The sequence below is a fragment of the Nycticebus coucang genome, chromosome 1 (genome assembly GCF_027406575.1).
Source record: "Nycticebus coucang isolate mNycCou1 chromosome 1, mNycCou1.pri, whole genome shotgun sequence".
NCBI lineage: Eukaryota > Metazoa > Chordata > Mammalia > Primates > Lorisidae > Nycticebus > Nycticebus coucang.
In genome coordinates, this window is record NC_069780.1 from 76,514,099 (window position 1) to 76,531,254 (window position 17,156).

At 34.5% G+C, this 17,156-nt stretch overlaps 2 protein-coding genes across 4 annotated transcripts in view; one reads left to right on the top strand and one right to left on the bottom strand.

Annotated features, from left to right (window-relative positions):
- The window catches only part of DCLK2 (doublecortin like kinase 2), a 289,567-nt gene extending 274,159 nt beyond the window's left edge, over positions 1–15,408 (top strand). The window contains exon 19 of the mRNA XM_053582556.1: positions 15,353–15,408. The gene's annotated coding sequence lies outside the window, so the exon portion shown is untranslated. The remainder of the gene's footprint in view (positions 1–15,352) is intronic.
- The window catches only part of LRBA (LPS responsive beige-like anchor protein), a 791,645-nt gene that overhangs the window by 84,352 nt on the left and 690,137 nt on the right, over positions 1–17,156 (bottom strand). For all 3 annotated transcript variants that reach the window (XM_053582486.1, XM_053582498.1, XM_053582475.1), the window contains exon 48: positions 3,172–3,339. In XM_053582486.1, the coding sequence (XP_053438461.1) occupies positions 3,172–3,339 (168 nt within the window). The remainder of the gene's footprint in view (positions 1–3,171; positions 3,340–17,156) is intronic.

Here is a 17,156-nt window from a genome sequence, read left to right on the forward strand (position 1 = left end):
AGACTACAGGATGCACCATCATGCCAGCTAATTTTTTTTTTTATTAGAGACTGGGTCTGGCTATGTTGCCTAGCCTGGTATCAAACTTCTGGCCTCGAGAGATCCTCTTGGCATAGCCTCAGGAGCTGCTGGAATTATAGGCATGAGCCACCACATTCAGAAAAAGTATTACATAGTCTTTTGGAAAAGATGATCATGAGAATATTAAAAACTTATTTGGTATGTTGGTTCTTTTTTTTTTCTTTTTGAGACAGAGCCTCAAAAAGCTGTTACCCTGGGTAGAGTGCCATGGCATCACAGCTTACAGCAACCTCCAACTCCTGGGCTTAAGCAATGCTCCTGCCTCAGCCTCCCAAGTAGCTGGGACCACAGGTGCCTACCACAATGCCTGGATATTTTTTTTTTTTTCGGTTGTACTTGTCATTGTTGTTCGGCAGGCCCAGGCTGGATTCAAACCCACCAGCTCCAGTGTATGTGGCTGGTGCCACCAGCCGCTTAAGCTACAGGCCAAGCCAAGTATGTTGGTTCTTGAAAAAGTTAAACATGGAATTACCATATAATCCAGAAAATCTATTTGTAGATTTATATCCAAAAGAATTAAAAGCAGAGACTTGAATAGACACTTGTATATCACTCAATGTTCATAGTAGTATTACTCACAATAGCCAAAAGGTAGAAGCAACCTAAAATACCCACCAATATATTAATGAATAAACAAAATGTGGTATATACATAAATGGAATATTAATCAACCTTAAAAGAGGAAGGAAATTCTGCCACAAGCTACAATGTGGATAAACCTTGAAGATACTATGCTCAATAAATTTATTTACTAATTGTTGGTGTATATATGGGGATTGTAGTCAGACCAGAATGAAAACAAAGAACCAACCAAATAGAGAGAACTATAGCAGAAATGGCCAGCTGATTGAACATTTTACTTTCTAACTAGCCATAACAAACAGATAGAGGCTGAGTGCTATCTTTTTTTTTTTTATTTTTTGAGACAGAGTCTCACTATGTTGCCCTCAGTAGAGTGCCGTGGCGTCACAGCTCATAGCAACCTCAAACTCTTGGGCTTAAGCAAATCTCTTGCCCCCGCCTCCCAAATAGCTGAGACTATAGGCGCCTGCCACAACACCTGGCCATTTTTTGGTTGCAGTTGTTTAGTTGGCCTGGGCCAAGTTTGAACCTGCCACCCTTGATGTATGTGGCTGGTGCTGTAACCACTGTGTCATGGGCACTGAGCCTGAGTGTTATCTTTATCATATAAATGTTGCATAACTTCAATGAAGAGAAAGTAGAACCAGTTATATCATTGTGGAGATACTAAAAGACAAGTCTTTTATAAAATAGAATCCCACGTTGGGAGAAATAGTGTTAAGTACATTTTCATAGCAACTCTATGGAATATTATAAACTTTCAAAATCTAAAGTATACAGATAATATATAGCAACCTAGTAAATACGCTGATATGTTAAGTAAAACTGGTTATTATAAAATCCCGTCCATAGTGTGAATTCAGTTACACATCAGCTGTGTAGAGATATGGATAATTACTATAAGGAAACATGAAAAAACAAAAACAGGTGGCATATTTGTTGAAGAACTATGGGCAATTAATAAGAGTAAATTAGAGTAAAAGTAACACTGATAAAATATTGTCCGAACAAATAAAAGAAAAAGTAAATAGGCCTATGCTATTCTACTTTCATAATGAAATTATGTATGGTTTTACAATACCACTTGTATGTTGCTCTAACTCAACTCCATATACAGAATCCTATGTATGTTCTGTGTCATGCAGTCAATTATTGCTCTAATAAAATAAAATGACCCTAAAAGGAACATTTTCAAAGAACTAAAAAAAGTAGAAGAGTCTTTAAGAATTTATCTAACCCAATTCTCTGCCTCTGTATAGTTTTTAAAACTGAAAAACAGCAATTTAAAACTTGTACAATTTAAGGCAGATAAACATTTGGTACACATTGCTTCTGTTTGTGTACTAACTTTCATTGAGCATATTAGCTCGGTGATAAATATGTACTTATACTTTCAATATGGTTAGGTCATAGTAGAAATATGAAGGAATACATCAAGTGCTACTAAAACATAGTAAAACCTATACCTTACAAATAACATTCCATTCAAAATGATACATACTTTCCTATGAATTGAAGTTCCTGGCTTTTTAAATATAGTTCTGTTCTAAAATTGTATAGATTGGCTTGGTGCCTGTAGCTCAAGCGGCTAGGGCGCCAGCCACATAATGCCAGAGCTGGCGGGTTCAAATCCAGCCCGGGCTTGCCAAATAATAATGAAAACTATAACAACAACAACAACGACGAAAAAATATATATATACAGATAGATAGATAGATAGCCGTGCATTGTAGCAGGCACCTTGTAGTCCCAGCTACTTGGGAGGCTGAGGCAAGAGAATCACTTAAGCCCAAGAGTTTGAGGTTGCTGTGAGCTGTGACACCACGGCACTCTACCCAGGACAACAGCTTGAGACTCTGTCTCAAAAAATAAATAAATAAAATAAAACAAATTGTATAGATTAAGGTTGTGTCTGTTCAAGTCTATAATTTTTCATATGAGGTATGTTAGAGTTAAGAAGGTGTATAATTTGATTAGAAACACTAAAAAAGCAAGGTGAATGCTGTATTTGCCAACACTATGTTTTGAATGTTTTACCTTAGAAAATAAGTAAAGATAAAACAAGTCTGAATACATCTAACACCAACTTAATGACAGAGGAAAGGTTTTAAACTTTAGTCCCACTATTTACTTCTACATAGTTATATATTCTTTTATGTATTACAAATACATAAATTAATGCTCATAATTATATCTTCAGTGAATTACTATTTTCCTAATATTTTAAATCAGACAAGTAGCCTCCAAAGTTAAATAAAAATTATAAACGATTAGTGATACCTCAATGGGTTCAAATTGAAAAAGCTCTAACTTTATACTGAGTCAAACATTTTTAAGTCCTAGGTTCAAGTTCCAGCAAGGTCACTAGTTGACAAGAATATCCTACTTAAGTCACTTTACATACCTGGTTTTAATTTCTTATAATGAAAGGTTGAGGAAGATGATATTCAGTACTTTCTAGTTTAACAATATCTGACTATAAGTTTCTGTCTCAGTCAGAAAACTTACCTCTCTCAACACAGGATCATTTATTGAATTCAGATTGACAGCTCCTTCATAGGTCAGATAATAGAACACATTCAGGGCTCGGACAGCCTCTGGTCCTTGCTGTTTATAGCCAAAAATGAGATCAATCCATTGGTGGAGTTGGCAGGAAACAAATTCACTCTCCAGGGCCTGAAAAACAAGTGTAGATTATATTATTATGCTTATTATTATTATTATTATTATGCTGAATTTTATTTTAAAAATACAGTATATTTGGTATAGACATATTTAGGAAAAGCAATAAAATTTAATGTTAAATTTACTGTGAACAGAGACTTTAAAAAGACAAAACTTATTCTTACTTCCTGCTTTCAACTAGACTCTATTCTTTATAATTGAGAGAAATCTGTGGTATTTGTCATGCAGAATTATAATAATTGCTTAAGTTTCAGTATTCTTCTACTGTATGGTAAGCACAGTGGTAGGGCTACCTTGGTCACATTTGTTACTCAGTGCCTGAAAGGACTCAATTTATACTTCAAAGGAAGGTCATACAATGCAAAGGCTACTCTGAGAAAGAAAATGTAAAAACATTAAAAATTTACTATATGCTTGAAATATTTGTAATTATAATTTATAATTTTTCTAGAATTAAAATATTTTATAATCTGTAACTGTAACTAAATTATTGAATTATTTTGATTAAGTTTTTATGCTAACAAATTAGATTTTATACGGGATACCTATAATTACTAAATTATAAAACCAGGCCAAATATTTGATTCTATTAACATAATTGTGTCCAATAAATAATGAATGAACATAATCAAGTATTCAGTTGAAATGCTGAGAACAAGATTCACTTCCTATTCATTACTGTACTCCCAGTGACTAGTACTGTGGCTAAAACAAAATAGATACCAATAAATATTTGTTGAATTTAATAAAGTTATACATACTAAAAGTTTTAAAAATAGGAGACTTATTTTTTAGGAAAGTATTCATCTTTATATTATTTAATATTGTTCAAAATTATTGTAACATAAAAGTTTAGCTTTATGGGCTAGTTTACCAAAAAAAATGCTATTAAAATCCAAGCATTTCAAATTTATAAACTCTGAAGCTTAATTAAAAGTATATAGCAGTCCCCCCTTATATGCAGGGGATACCTTCCCAGGACTCCAGTGGATGGACAGTACTGAACCTTATATGTGTGTCGATGTGTGTCACTATGAAAGGTTTTTGTTGGTTTTTTTTTTGAGTTAGTGTCTCACTCTGTCGCCCTGAGGTTGAGTGCCATGGCATCATCATAGCTCACAGCAACCTCAAACTCCTGGCTTCAAGCGATCCTCTTGCCTTAGCCTCCTGAGTATCTGGGACCACCAGAGCCCGCCACAACGCCAGATTACTTTTTTTTTTTTTAATAGAGATGAGGTCTTGTTTTTGCTCAGGCTGGTCTCGAAATCCTGAGTTTAAGCAATCCAGCTGCATACATCTCCCAGAGTGCTGGGATTATAGGCATGAGCCACTGAGCCTGGCACCATGAAAGTTTTGAGACAAGACTGTGTTATGGTCCATTATTTCATTTCTAAGAAACACAGTCAACAGTATCTTTTCTGATTTACCTGTGCCAAGGTTTAACTTGCTTGGTTTATTGGTGCTGCTGGGAGGGCTTCATTTATCCATGTGGATTTTACATTTCTTGATAACTGTGTATCTCAAAACTTTTGTAATGACTCATATATAAATGTATACTTTTTTTCCCCAATACATATGTACCTGCCTACCTTTGACAAAGCTTAATTTATAAATTAGGCATAGTAAGATCAACAACAATAATAAAATAATTACAACAAAATACCATAAAAAATACCATGATAGAAGTCACATGAATATGCTCTTTCAAGGTGTCCTACTCCACTGCAGTCACCTATTTTTGAACCTCAGCTAACCACAGGTAAATGAAACTGTGGAATGTGAAACTGCAGATAAAGGGGGCCCACTATGCCAAGTTATATCTGGAATCTCAATGAAATTAATTCTTATTCTTAGAGTAATAGGTAAATGACTGTGACATGTTTTTGGTATGGCTTGCTGCTATGTTATAAATATAAGATATTTGTTGGTTTTTTTTTTTTTGTTGTTGTTTTTTGTAGAGACAGAGTCTCACTGTACTGCCCTCGGGTAGAGTGCCGTGGCGTCACACGGCTCACAGCAACCTCTAACTCTTGGGCTTACGCGATTCTCTTGCCTCAGCCTCCCGAGTAGCTGGGACTACAGGCGCCCGCCACAACGCCCGGCTATTTTTTGGTTGCAGTTTGGCCGGGGCCGGGTTTGAACCCACCACCCTCGGCATATGGGCCGGCGCCCTACTCACTGAGCCACAGGCGCCTGATGAACTTCTATAGCAAGGAACCAATAAGATATAACCCATCTTGGGTGGCGCCTGTGGCTCAGTGAGTAGGGCGCAGGCCCCATATGCTGAGGGTGGCGGGTTCAAACCCGGCCCCAGCCAAACTGCAACAAAAAATAGCCGGGCGTTGTGGCGGGCGCCTGTAGTCCCAGCTGCTTGGGAGGCTGAGGCAAGAGAATCGCGTAAGCCCAAGAGTTAGAGGTTGCTGTGAGCCGTGTGACGCCACGGCACTCTACCCGAGGGCAGTACAGTGAGACTCTGTCTCTACAAAAAAAAAGATATAACCCATCTCGTGACGAAAAATGTAAGTGCATATAAAAAATGTTTATGGATAATACAAATAACATATTTCCTGTAACTAATGACATTTAACATGGCCATATAACAACATAACACATATCATATACTACAAAATGTAAAATATAATTTTGTAACTGAAATTAGGCAATTCTCACATTCTAAAGTATATTTCAAATGGAATATGCCGAAAACACGGTCAGCTAGCTTCAAATGAGAAAGTTACTGTTTCAGTAAAATTCCTTACATTTATAAATTTAGTAAACAGATAAGAGAGCACAAAACTGCTAAGTATTTTATTTGAAATAAGAAGTAAAGGGCTTGTAATAATTTTAAGGAAATTCCTATTTTTGTGTATGAATTTAAAATAATCTAAAAATCAAGGAACTACTATATACACAAAAATGATACGTTGTTTCATTAACTTAGGCCTTGGGAAGGGATGGGGTGGAGTGGGATGGGGTGTTTAAAATGACACATAAAAACAGCAATTGTCTTAATTTGTGTGCAGTGCACTCCACACAAAAGCCCTAAATATGTTCAAATTAGAGCAAGCTGCTTGATTGTCACTGCAGTCTCATGTCACATTAATGCATGACAAACATTAAACCATACACTTAAATGGCAATTTATATCATTTAAATGTTTACTGCCAGACTAGCCCATCACTCATTTAAATGTGACTTTCTGACAGCTAATTTCGGTTAATTTTCTCCAATTCACTTAATTAGAACTTTCAATCAGGGAAGGACGTATACATATCTTTGAGCTTATATCCTTTTTGGTTATTGTGCTAAATCTGAGTTCATAAACTGCTGAAAACCTCTATGGTAATAGATTAGCATGTAATATCCCTGAGTCTACAAAAGTATGACTATGAAGCAAACTCACAGTATGTACTTTTAGAAAGAATACACACTTATTTATGTAAATAATACTCTTGCCAGTAGTTTAAATAAAAAACGTTTAGTTCATATAATGCACTATTGAAACGATAAAAAAAACAAGCTAATTAAAAATTAATGATTTCAAAATTGTTTAATAAGATAAAACAGTCAGGAGTCTCCTGAGTGTCCATGGTGTTGTGATCTGAGACCATAAAATTCTAGAAGGCTCAGCAAATGAGATACAAATGAATTTTCTCAATATTAAAGCTCTAAAAACTAGGGCAATTTTATTTTATGTGTTATCACACAAAGAACTGTTGAGTTTTCCTTATGGTTAACTACTTTCTGCACATTCAAAATGGTAAAGTTGGTTAAATTTAGATGCTTAGAGCTTTACGGCTTGACACTGCATCAGAGTTTTAAGCAAAAATGCTGAATAGAAAGATACTGTATGCTCATATCATGCCGCAAACACACATGCAGAGCAAACCATAATTCCGGACTCAGCGCTCACCTTACATTGTCACAGCTCAGTCCTTAAAGGGCTGATCAGTAATTCATGGAACTATTGGCAAATTTTTTTCTAGAAGTTGATAAACATGTTACCTTCATGAATAAACTTTAAATAATTTTTTTAAAACCTAAATTAGCAATTTCATTAGTCAGCTTCAAACATACCCTGCAATATACCAAAGCTTTAAAAGAATAATTGTGATGAATATAAGGGAATTATAAGAAGTTCTGAAATCATTTTAATACAAAGTTTAGAACTTTAATATCCATTAGACATTAGCAAATGACTCTTGTCTATCCTAAAGTTTATCAGGCGTCCTCAAACTTTTTAAACAGGGGGCCAATTCACTGTCCCTTAGACCGCTGGAAGGCCGGACTATAGTTAAAAAAAAAACAAAACTATGAACAAATTCCTATGCACACTGCACATATCTTATTTTGAAGTAAAAAAACAAAATGGGAACAAATACAATCACACCACCTCATGTGGCCCGCGGGCAGCAGTTTGACAACCCCTGGTTTAGATTAATAAAGAAATGCACTTAGGACTTGAAGAAAAGGTAGGACAAGTAGGAAGAAATTAAAAGAAAAAAATAACATACAGAAAATCATTCAAAATGAAATTCAAAAATTTAAATCACAAAACCTGTATTATAGTTCTATAAAGCCCTTGTTTATATATTAAGATTAAAAATACTCTATATAAAATTCTTATATAGATCCATAAATTTTATTCACAAAAAAAAAAAAAGAAAGAAAGAAAAAGAAAATGCCACTGGAATGCTAAGCATTTGAGATTTTTTCAAAGCCTTTAGGACAGACAGTCCTCATTAAGACTCAAGTTAAATACGGTTTGCAGCTAGGGGATAGTAACATTCTTCCCCATGCTGCTCTCAAACCTAACCAATCAATTGTTAGTACTCCCCTAGCAGGCTGGATACATCATTTACATCCAATGAGTGCTCTGAGTAAAATTTGTAAAAAAGAAAATGCACTAAAATGTCCAACACAATACAATAATATTCAATTCATCTGAGTTATTATAAAATAAATCAGTGACTACTGTCCAATTGTTAAGGATCAAATAAGACTATGAAAAGACTATCATATGAAGCCTCACACAAATTGTCAATCCAATCCAGGGGGACTCATATTAGTCTTGACAAACTGTCTTGGGGCTGATATCTGTTTTTTTAATGAGATCTATTAGGCAGAGACTAAAACACTTGAGATACCCTAAAAAGAACAGTATACAGACGTCAAATACAAACACTTATTAGTAATTTTCATTTGTTTGGTCCACATGTAGAATATCAACAAATTAAAGCATTACTATTAAAAAGATAATAGTAAATTATTCATGAATAAATGGTTTGTGTAACCCTATGTCAGACATAATTATAACATGTATGGATATGTGTTTAACAGATCTCACTGAAAGAATAAAATCTATGTTATCCTAAAACTAACCCTTCAAAAAAATAGATTTACTTATAAAATGTTATATAAAATTATTCTTGTTTTCTATACAATGTATTTTATATTGTATATATATTTACATATATTTTAATATTTTATTTCTATAAAATAATAACATGTAAAAATAGTTTGCTTTTTCCTAAAATTCTAAGCCATTTGAGAATAAAAATTCTAAAATCAAAGGCATTATTCACATATGCATGCTTTGGTGGCACTCTAGCAATTTACTTCAAGACCAAGAAATCTCACTTGTTTATTTGTGTTTCTCATATGTGTCATTCCCAGATTAATGCTAATATTTATTTTTTTAAATTTGGACATAACCTCAACTGTACTGCCTTCCTAACGTAACGAAAGTTGACACTTAGAACTGGATCTTCCTTTTCTTCTCAGTGCAAAATGCCTGCATCTCTTACGAGCCAGCATTCTCTTAGATCTGTAGTTGGGCTCCACATTCAATCCTCAATACCATCTTCTTTGTAGATTTAGCCTTTTTGTGGACAATCCGCTTAAGTCTGCCCATCATAGCTACTCTGCTTCCTGTCATAATGTGACTTTTCCTGGGAACATACAGAATCCTTGCTCTTCTTGTATGTACTGTGTCACTTTGTGGAGTTGATGCTTGCCACACTTCTTACAGAAAGTCTGGCATGGATTTTAGAAACGTTACCATGTTTGTGGGAGTGCTAACAGCAAGAAAAGCTAATGCTTATTTATTCTTTTGCTAAATGTTCTTACTCTGTTCCACTAAATAAAGCAACTAAATAAAAACTAGTGATATCTATGAGATAAATGATTTTTACAAAAAATCAAATAAGATCAAATATTATTTATAAACTTTTAAGCATAGGACAAGAAGGAAATAGGCCTAGGCAGTCCAGATACACATTTCTGTACACCTGTACCACTACTTCCATTCTCAGACTTCTAGAAGGCCTGATTCAGTTCCAAGATACGATATGCTAAAGCTGTAAGTTTTAAATAAGAAAACAAAAATTACTGATAAATCCTCCTAACTTGATTTACATTTAATTATAAGATGTATTTAATCATATTTATAATGACAGAAAGAATGAATAATTAGTTTTTATGATTTTTAAACTATACTTGTAATCAAGAGCCTTAATTCATTTGAGCATAGCTAGCAATATATTTTAAAGAAATTCATGTTTGGATTGGCCAGAAGGTAATCAACAAAATTATAAGCTTGGAGTTGTATTTTTCATTTTAAACACGTGTATATAGCCTTCTTCCTACACACACAAACGAGATTTAAAATGAACAGGTCTGTTATGTTTGCATGTGCTGGATTTCAAACACTAGTGGTAATGTTTCCTTAACATTGATATATGACCTTTGTAATTTACATTGAAGAAAGCTGTTTTTTTCAGCCTAATTAGAACTGTTTCAAATTTTCCTGTTAAATATATGATATAAAGTCCTTTCAACTTTTTTATTCTAGAGTTTCTTTCCATGTCAACCTTGTTCCAATCAAAATATGCTTTGAATTAAATGATTTTGATTGAATATGTGGATCACATTTCACTTTTAAGATTTAGAGTCCAAAAAGGAAAAGTTTAGCCTGCTCAAACAAAGCAAGAGCAGCCACTTTGCGGAAAGCTATTCACATTTAAGAAGACTGACAAATTGTTTGTGTGCACCATTAGGTCTAGTTTCTACAATAGTTGCCAGATTTCCTGTCCCCCTAATAAGATACATTAACTCCTTAAATGCTGGCTCCGAGTTTGTCCTGAACCTGAGTAACTTCAGCAAATTTTTAATTTACCTATAAGGAAATTTACTTTTTTGAAATAAATTGAAAGAAAAGGAAATTTGCTGTTAGCTAACTGTACAAAAGTTTTCAAACGGCACAGGTCACAGAAAAATTAAACTCATATTTTTACTCAGATTAGTAATGTATCCTTAGTTAATTTTGAGGATTGTAAACTGCTGTTATGCTAAGAACATTTTTTTAATGTTTAAAGTGCAAATATGTTTTCTGAATGGGACTCATTAGAAGTGTCAAATTTACACCAATTCTCATATTATTAAAAAACGTATTAATTTAACCTATTAAGAATTACTTGTTCAGGTAAAACTCAACAGTGGGAATATTGAATATTTAATAAACTATAACCTAACATGAGTTTCACTTTCCCCCATAATGATTATGATTACATATACAAATATCGCAATGCTTCAGAATTCAGAAATTTACCATAACATAAATTTTTAATACATAACCAAAATATGAAACAAGTTTTATACGGCTTACACTAAAAAATTTAATTTGGGGAGCTTAAAAATATGTGTGAAGCTGGACGTTAGTTCAATAAATCATGAAGCCAAAGAGAGAAAAAATACAGGATCAAAGAAGTAGAAAACAGTTTTGGGATGCTAAGAATAAAAGTTGTATCTGACATTTTTTAAAAATGAAATTTAGTCAACAACATATTTAAGATCAGTATGAAAAACAGATAGAGCAATCGCTAAAAGGGGTTCTGTACTTCTAAACTGCCCTTGAACTGTTGGACAGAATAGAGATTTTGGAGTGGGCAATGCACTATTCATTTCTACATTTATATCATTACTAAAGAAAAGCGTGAGTTAGTATTGTAGCTTGATATAACCATCAAGCACTCAAGCATCTTTTGGCAGGAGAATCATTCTGTCTACGATTGTTATTGTGTAGTTTTAAATGGACTAGTCAACCAGCTGTTATATATTTTACACACTGAAGGCCATGTTTCCTTTGAAATTCATAGTTTTAATCTCAACTGAAGTCTGTATTGCTGTGTGCCAAGATCAAAAGGATTAGGCAAACTTGTACAATTACCCTCCTTTTCAGAGAGATGATTTTTTTTTTTAATGTTTAAAGTACTCCTATATGCTGACATTTTATCCAACTATTTTCTTTAGAACCACAGAACATTAAAACATTTAATTAACATTTCAACCTTTGGTCACTCTTAATCTAAAAATCTAGGAATTCATAACACAGAGATATGTTAAACTAGTTATAGTATGGTATACATAAAGATATGGAGCTTTTTAAAAGATTCTAGTTTAGTAAGGATAGGGAAATAATCGTAACAATTTTATTTGTTTGCATTTTGTAGGCCTTTGTTCAGAAAATAATTCACAGAGCTTGCAATAATATATATACAGCAAGAGAAATTTAACAAAAGTAAGGTAATGCAAAAAAAAAAAAAAAAGATAAGAAGGAGCTATCACACAAAAATTATGCCATGAAATTCCATAGACTTGTTAGAAGTACCCATGGATTTGGTGCTAAGCTTTTTGGCAGGCAACGTAAAGAATAAAACACAGACAATTACAAGTCAAAAATGACCATAATGTAAAGACAAACCAGATGGCCTGGAAAAACACATTATTTCTATTCCTGAGATAAGAAATTCCTCCCTTGGCAATATGATGGAATCCAGGTATTTGACTCTCACAGGGACTGATTTAATCCTCGGACAGATTTAAAGTATGGACAAACAGAGAGACTACATAGTCTTTAGACAATCCTGCATAAACATTATTTCTCTTAGGGCTTTGAATGGTAGGTTCTAGATTACACTTCATGACAGGTACCTGGAATACAGCCTTTTAGTTTTTCAGTTAAATGCAAAGCCAACATGCTTCAAGAACCGGTAAACTGAACCATGAACTAATAACCTGGTAAGAATAAGAGGTGCGTAAGGAGAAAGACACAAACCTTTATGGAAGGCAGGCTCGCCTTCTTTTGAAAGGGTTAGTAATCTCTCTTAAGATAAATCCAAATTTCTCCTCAGAAAGTAACTTGGGGTAAACTGTCCTACACAAATAAATATATAACAAAAGCTTCCAAATGTCAAACATGATACCTAATACTTGGAGACGTGAAAATGTTTAAAACAGCTGTACTAAATGGTCAACTCTTTAAAAAAATTAGTAATGTATCCATAGACAGTTAATTTTGAGGATTGTAAACTGCTGTTATGCTAAGATAAACTAATTACAAAAATATACTTAGTTAACATATTAATCTAAAATTCCTTATTACCCACGTTGGTATGGAAAAATGAATTAGTTTCCTCTTCAGCAGCCATTTAAAACTGTATTAATTGACTATACAGACTCTTAGAGCTTTTCTTTTATAGTCAGCTGCAAAAGAAAGGAAAATAAAATAAAATAATTTAATCCCTTCCCATTTACTTATCCACATAGATCTGATAAATACTAGCAGTCTCTTGCCTTTGAAGATGGCCAGACCAGAATCCCTACTTATTGCCAGATGTAGTTTAATCCCATGGGGACTCCAGACAAAAACAAGGAGCTGTCTACTTGGCACCATGATTCCTTGGATTGACTGCCATAAACTTACACATGTACTGGCAAATCAAATCCTTGGCAAAATACAACATTTGTTATGTCATCACTACTAAGGATATCCAATAAAGACAAACTTCAATTAAAGAATATGAATGCAAAACTTGCTGAATGTGAACCACTGATGAATTCAGCCAGAGAATTTATACATGTATCTGCAGATACATTGTATAAGACTAGGAAGTGTTTTTCACTCTGCAACTTTTGATTAATATTAGCAGCTCTCTCATCCATTCATTCAACAAACATTCATTGAATGCTTACTACAGGTCTTGCTCTGTGCTAGATTTTGGGGATACTGAAATGAGATGTCCCATTTGAAGGGGAGAAGGAGAGGTAAAAGGTCCGCTCTAAGTCTATTATAATAATCTAGGGGAGAGGTAGTGAGAGACTAATTAAGAAAGTAGCACTGGGAATAAAGAAGAGAGGACAGCCCTCAGAATTTATTAGTTAACAGTAACTAATTACAATTTGAGGGGCTGAAGGAAAGAGAAATCAGGATGACACCCAGGTTTCCAGTTTGGATCTAAACCATACCAACGTAGAAGTTTATATGGTAGAACATTAGTTGAGTTTTGAGGTTAGTATTAATATTTTGAACTTCGGTTTACAGACTTGAAATTAACCTTATGCCTTTGTTTTGGATCAAGACAGAATTAAAACATAAGTTTTTGTATTGTTTAAATATTAAAATATAACTAACATTTGTTCATGCTCAAGAGTGGGATGCCCAAGTCAAAAAAATTCTAGGTAACAAAATGACTACCAAGACCACACCAGTGTTGCCCAACAGTAATATATGCAGCCATACATGTAATTTATAATTTTCTAGAGCCACATTTTAAAAAATAAAAAGAAACAATTAAACCAATTTCTAACAATGTCTGAGGACTGCCTCTTTCTTACATAGTATATGGCCGGATACTTTCTGGACAGCCCTTGTAATTGTATTTCATTAAGAATATAAAAAATGTAATTCAGGTAATCAAAATAAAAATATTTTGTATTAAATCTTAGAAATCTGGTATGTATTTTATACTTAACATATGTACAATGTATCAAGATTCAGATCAGCCACATTTCAAGTGATCCATAGCTACATGTGACCAGTGGTTACAAACTGGACAGTGGAGCTTTATTCCATTGCAAATACTGAATCTGCATGTGGATTTTGATACAAGATAGAGTGCATGAGTTACCAATATTTAACACTGTTGAAATATAGCTTATCCTACTGAAAATAAAAGATAAAGCTTATAAAGCACAAAGTACTTGCCAGACTAAAATGACCTTCAGTGCAGACCTGAAGAGGTCATTACAATTCTCAGTGCCATGATAAATGGCACTACCTTAGGACATGACAGCAGAAATATAATATCTTCAAATGTGAAATAGACATAATGTTCCACATTTACAATGTATATACTTTAGCTACTTACAGACCTCTGAAGAAATTTTTTTACACATCTCTGGCAACATTTGCAAGATGGTATTATGACTACCCTTCACACATAAAAAGGTAAAAGGGCTAAACTGTTACCTTTACATCTGCAAACTTTCCATCCTTAAAGGTCCATGGTTTGAATTCTTTTTTTTTTTTTTTTGGCCGGGGCTGGGTTTGAACCCACCACCTCCGGCATATGGAACCAGTGCCCTACTCCTTGAGCCATAGGCGCCGCCCCATGGTTTGAATTCTTACATAATGGCTACTCATGTCTGTCAGGTATGTACTTTAGGAATTACCACATTGTCACAGGCTACAATTCAGTACAGGGGACATAATCTTTGCTGAAAGTCAGACACGTGAAATCTGCAGATAGTGTGGATGCACTCAATAAACCCCTACAAACTTCTTAACATGTTTAATAACACTCCATGATTCCAAAATTAAGTCTTGGGTCTGATTCTTTCTGAATTATCTATGGAATGATGGGTAGTTAATGAGGTCAGTATTATTTCATTATTTTGATGCAGCCGTGAATACATAGGTAATATGAGATCAAGAATAGAAACTTCGGGCAGTGCCTGTGGCTCAAAGGAGTAAGGCACCAGCCCCATATGCCTTATGGAGGTGGTGGGTTCAAAGCCAGCCCTGGCCAAAAACTGTAAAAAAAAAAAAAAAAAGAATAGAAACTTCTTGAAACAATTAAGAACATTTGTTATTTATGTTTCTTTATGCCTGTGGGCCCCCTCCCTGTTTTCACTTCTTCACTAGTTTCTCTTCTTTCTGTTACAGGCACACCACTGAAAATGTTTTTGCAAAGATTACTGTCTGGGGCAGCGCCTGTGGCTCAAAGGTAGGGCGCTGGCCCCATATGCCGGAGGTGGTGGGTTCAAACCCAGCCCTGACCAAAAACTGCAAAAAAAATGATTACTGTCTACATGCAATTGATGCTTGTCTTTCTGCACTGTACCTCTGTGCATTATGCCGTTTGTTTCTAACTCTCTCTCCTCCTAGCTTAATATACTCTCTTCAGGTCCTCTTTCTACATTTCTCATTCTCACTTCCTTACTACAGAGTCTTTTTCCTCTTTCTACTTCTTTAGTGGTCATTTCACAATTCATTCCCATGCCTCCTGCTTCTGGTAAAATCCAGGCTTAGATGAACCAAACTTCAACTCCTTAAAGAGTTAATTATTACCCTTTCCAGAGTTTCAAATATAAAACATTAGCTGCCTTTTAGACTACTTCTTTTGGTGTACTTCAGATAACTCGTTTAAAAGCATATGAATAATTTTTCCCCTCACACTTGTTCCCTTTCTACTTTTGTGGTTAGGAACTGAGTCCTTCACCTAGTTAGCCAGTTCAGAAATGTGGCAGTCATCTTTACTTCTCCTTTTTCCATTCCCCTCCAAACCTTACCTAATCAGACAACATGCCTCCTAATATCTTCCAAATTCATTCTTTCTTCTCCTTTCACTGTGACTACCCTTGGTTTCATGCTTTCTTGTTTCTTGGTTCAATCATTCTAATAGTATCCAAACTCTTTCCCTCTAAAATTTCCCCTTTCAATCCCTCCACCATACTAGGTGTTAATAGCTATCTAAAACCTGACCAAGTACTGACTGCTCTCCTTAAAATTTTTAATCTTCCATCTTTCCCTGAAGCAGGGGATATGTAACTTTAATATGAAAATCACCTGGACAATGCCTTAAAACACATATTGCTAGGCTCCCACCTACAGGTTCTATTTGAGTAGATCATGGGCAGAGTCCAAGACTTTGGCTGTATATCAAGGTCTCAGATGAGACTGATACTGCTGGTCCAGGAATCATCTTGTTAGCATCATTTCCATAAGGGAAAAGTCCACACTATTTATAAGGCATTGAGAGTTTTTCATATATTCTGCCTCCATCCGTATCTTCACACTCACACTTCTCTCACACATTTTGCACTCTACCATTTGAATTAAGTTTAACTACACCATAAACTCAGTGTCTTTTTCACACTGCTGTTATATCTATAATGCCCTTTCCATCATCTTATTTACTCCCTGGAAAACCCCTTCTCATTCTTAAAAGCAAAGGTCCAAAGTGGGTTCCTTGGTTAAGCCTTCCTCAACCTCACCAAGAAGCAGAACAAAGTTTTCCTCAGAATTCATTGTGTGTGCATACGTCTATTTACCATAAATGCTTTCATGGTGGCCTTGCTACTTCTTCATGATATATTACCACAAGCATTATACAAGGTGGACATAAAGTATGTACGCAATTTAAACTAGTTTGACATAGTAAATTGCACATGAACTTTATGTCTATCCTGTATTTATTATTTGCCACATTACATTATATGTTATCATAGTGATATATATATATTTGTTTTTTATTTATTCTCTTTCTCACAAAACAGTAAATACTAAGGGTAGGTCCTATATATCTTCCTTCTCACTGCTGTATGACCATTACGTAGTAAGTACTCATAAAATATTTGTTGAATGAATAAATAACTGTATCACTTCATCTATTTCTCTAATTAGTCCCTGCCATGTCTTCTGCTCTTCATAATGGCAGCCCCAAAGGGCAGGTGTCTTCTGATTCTGT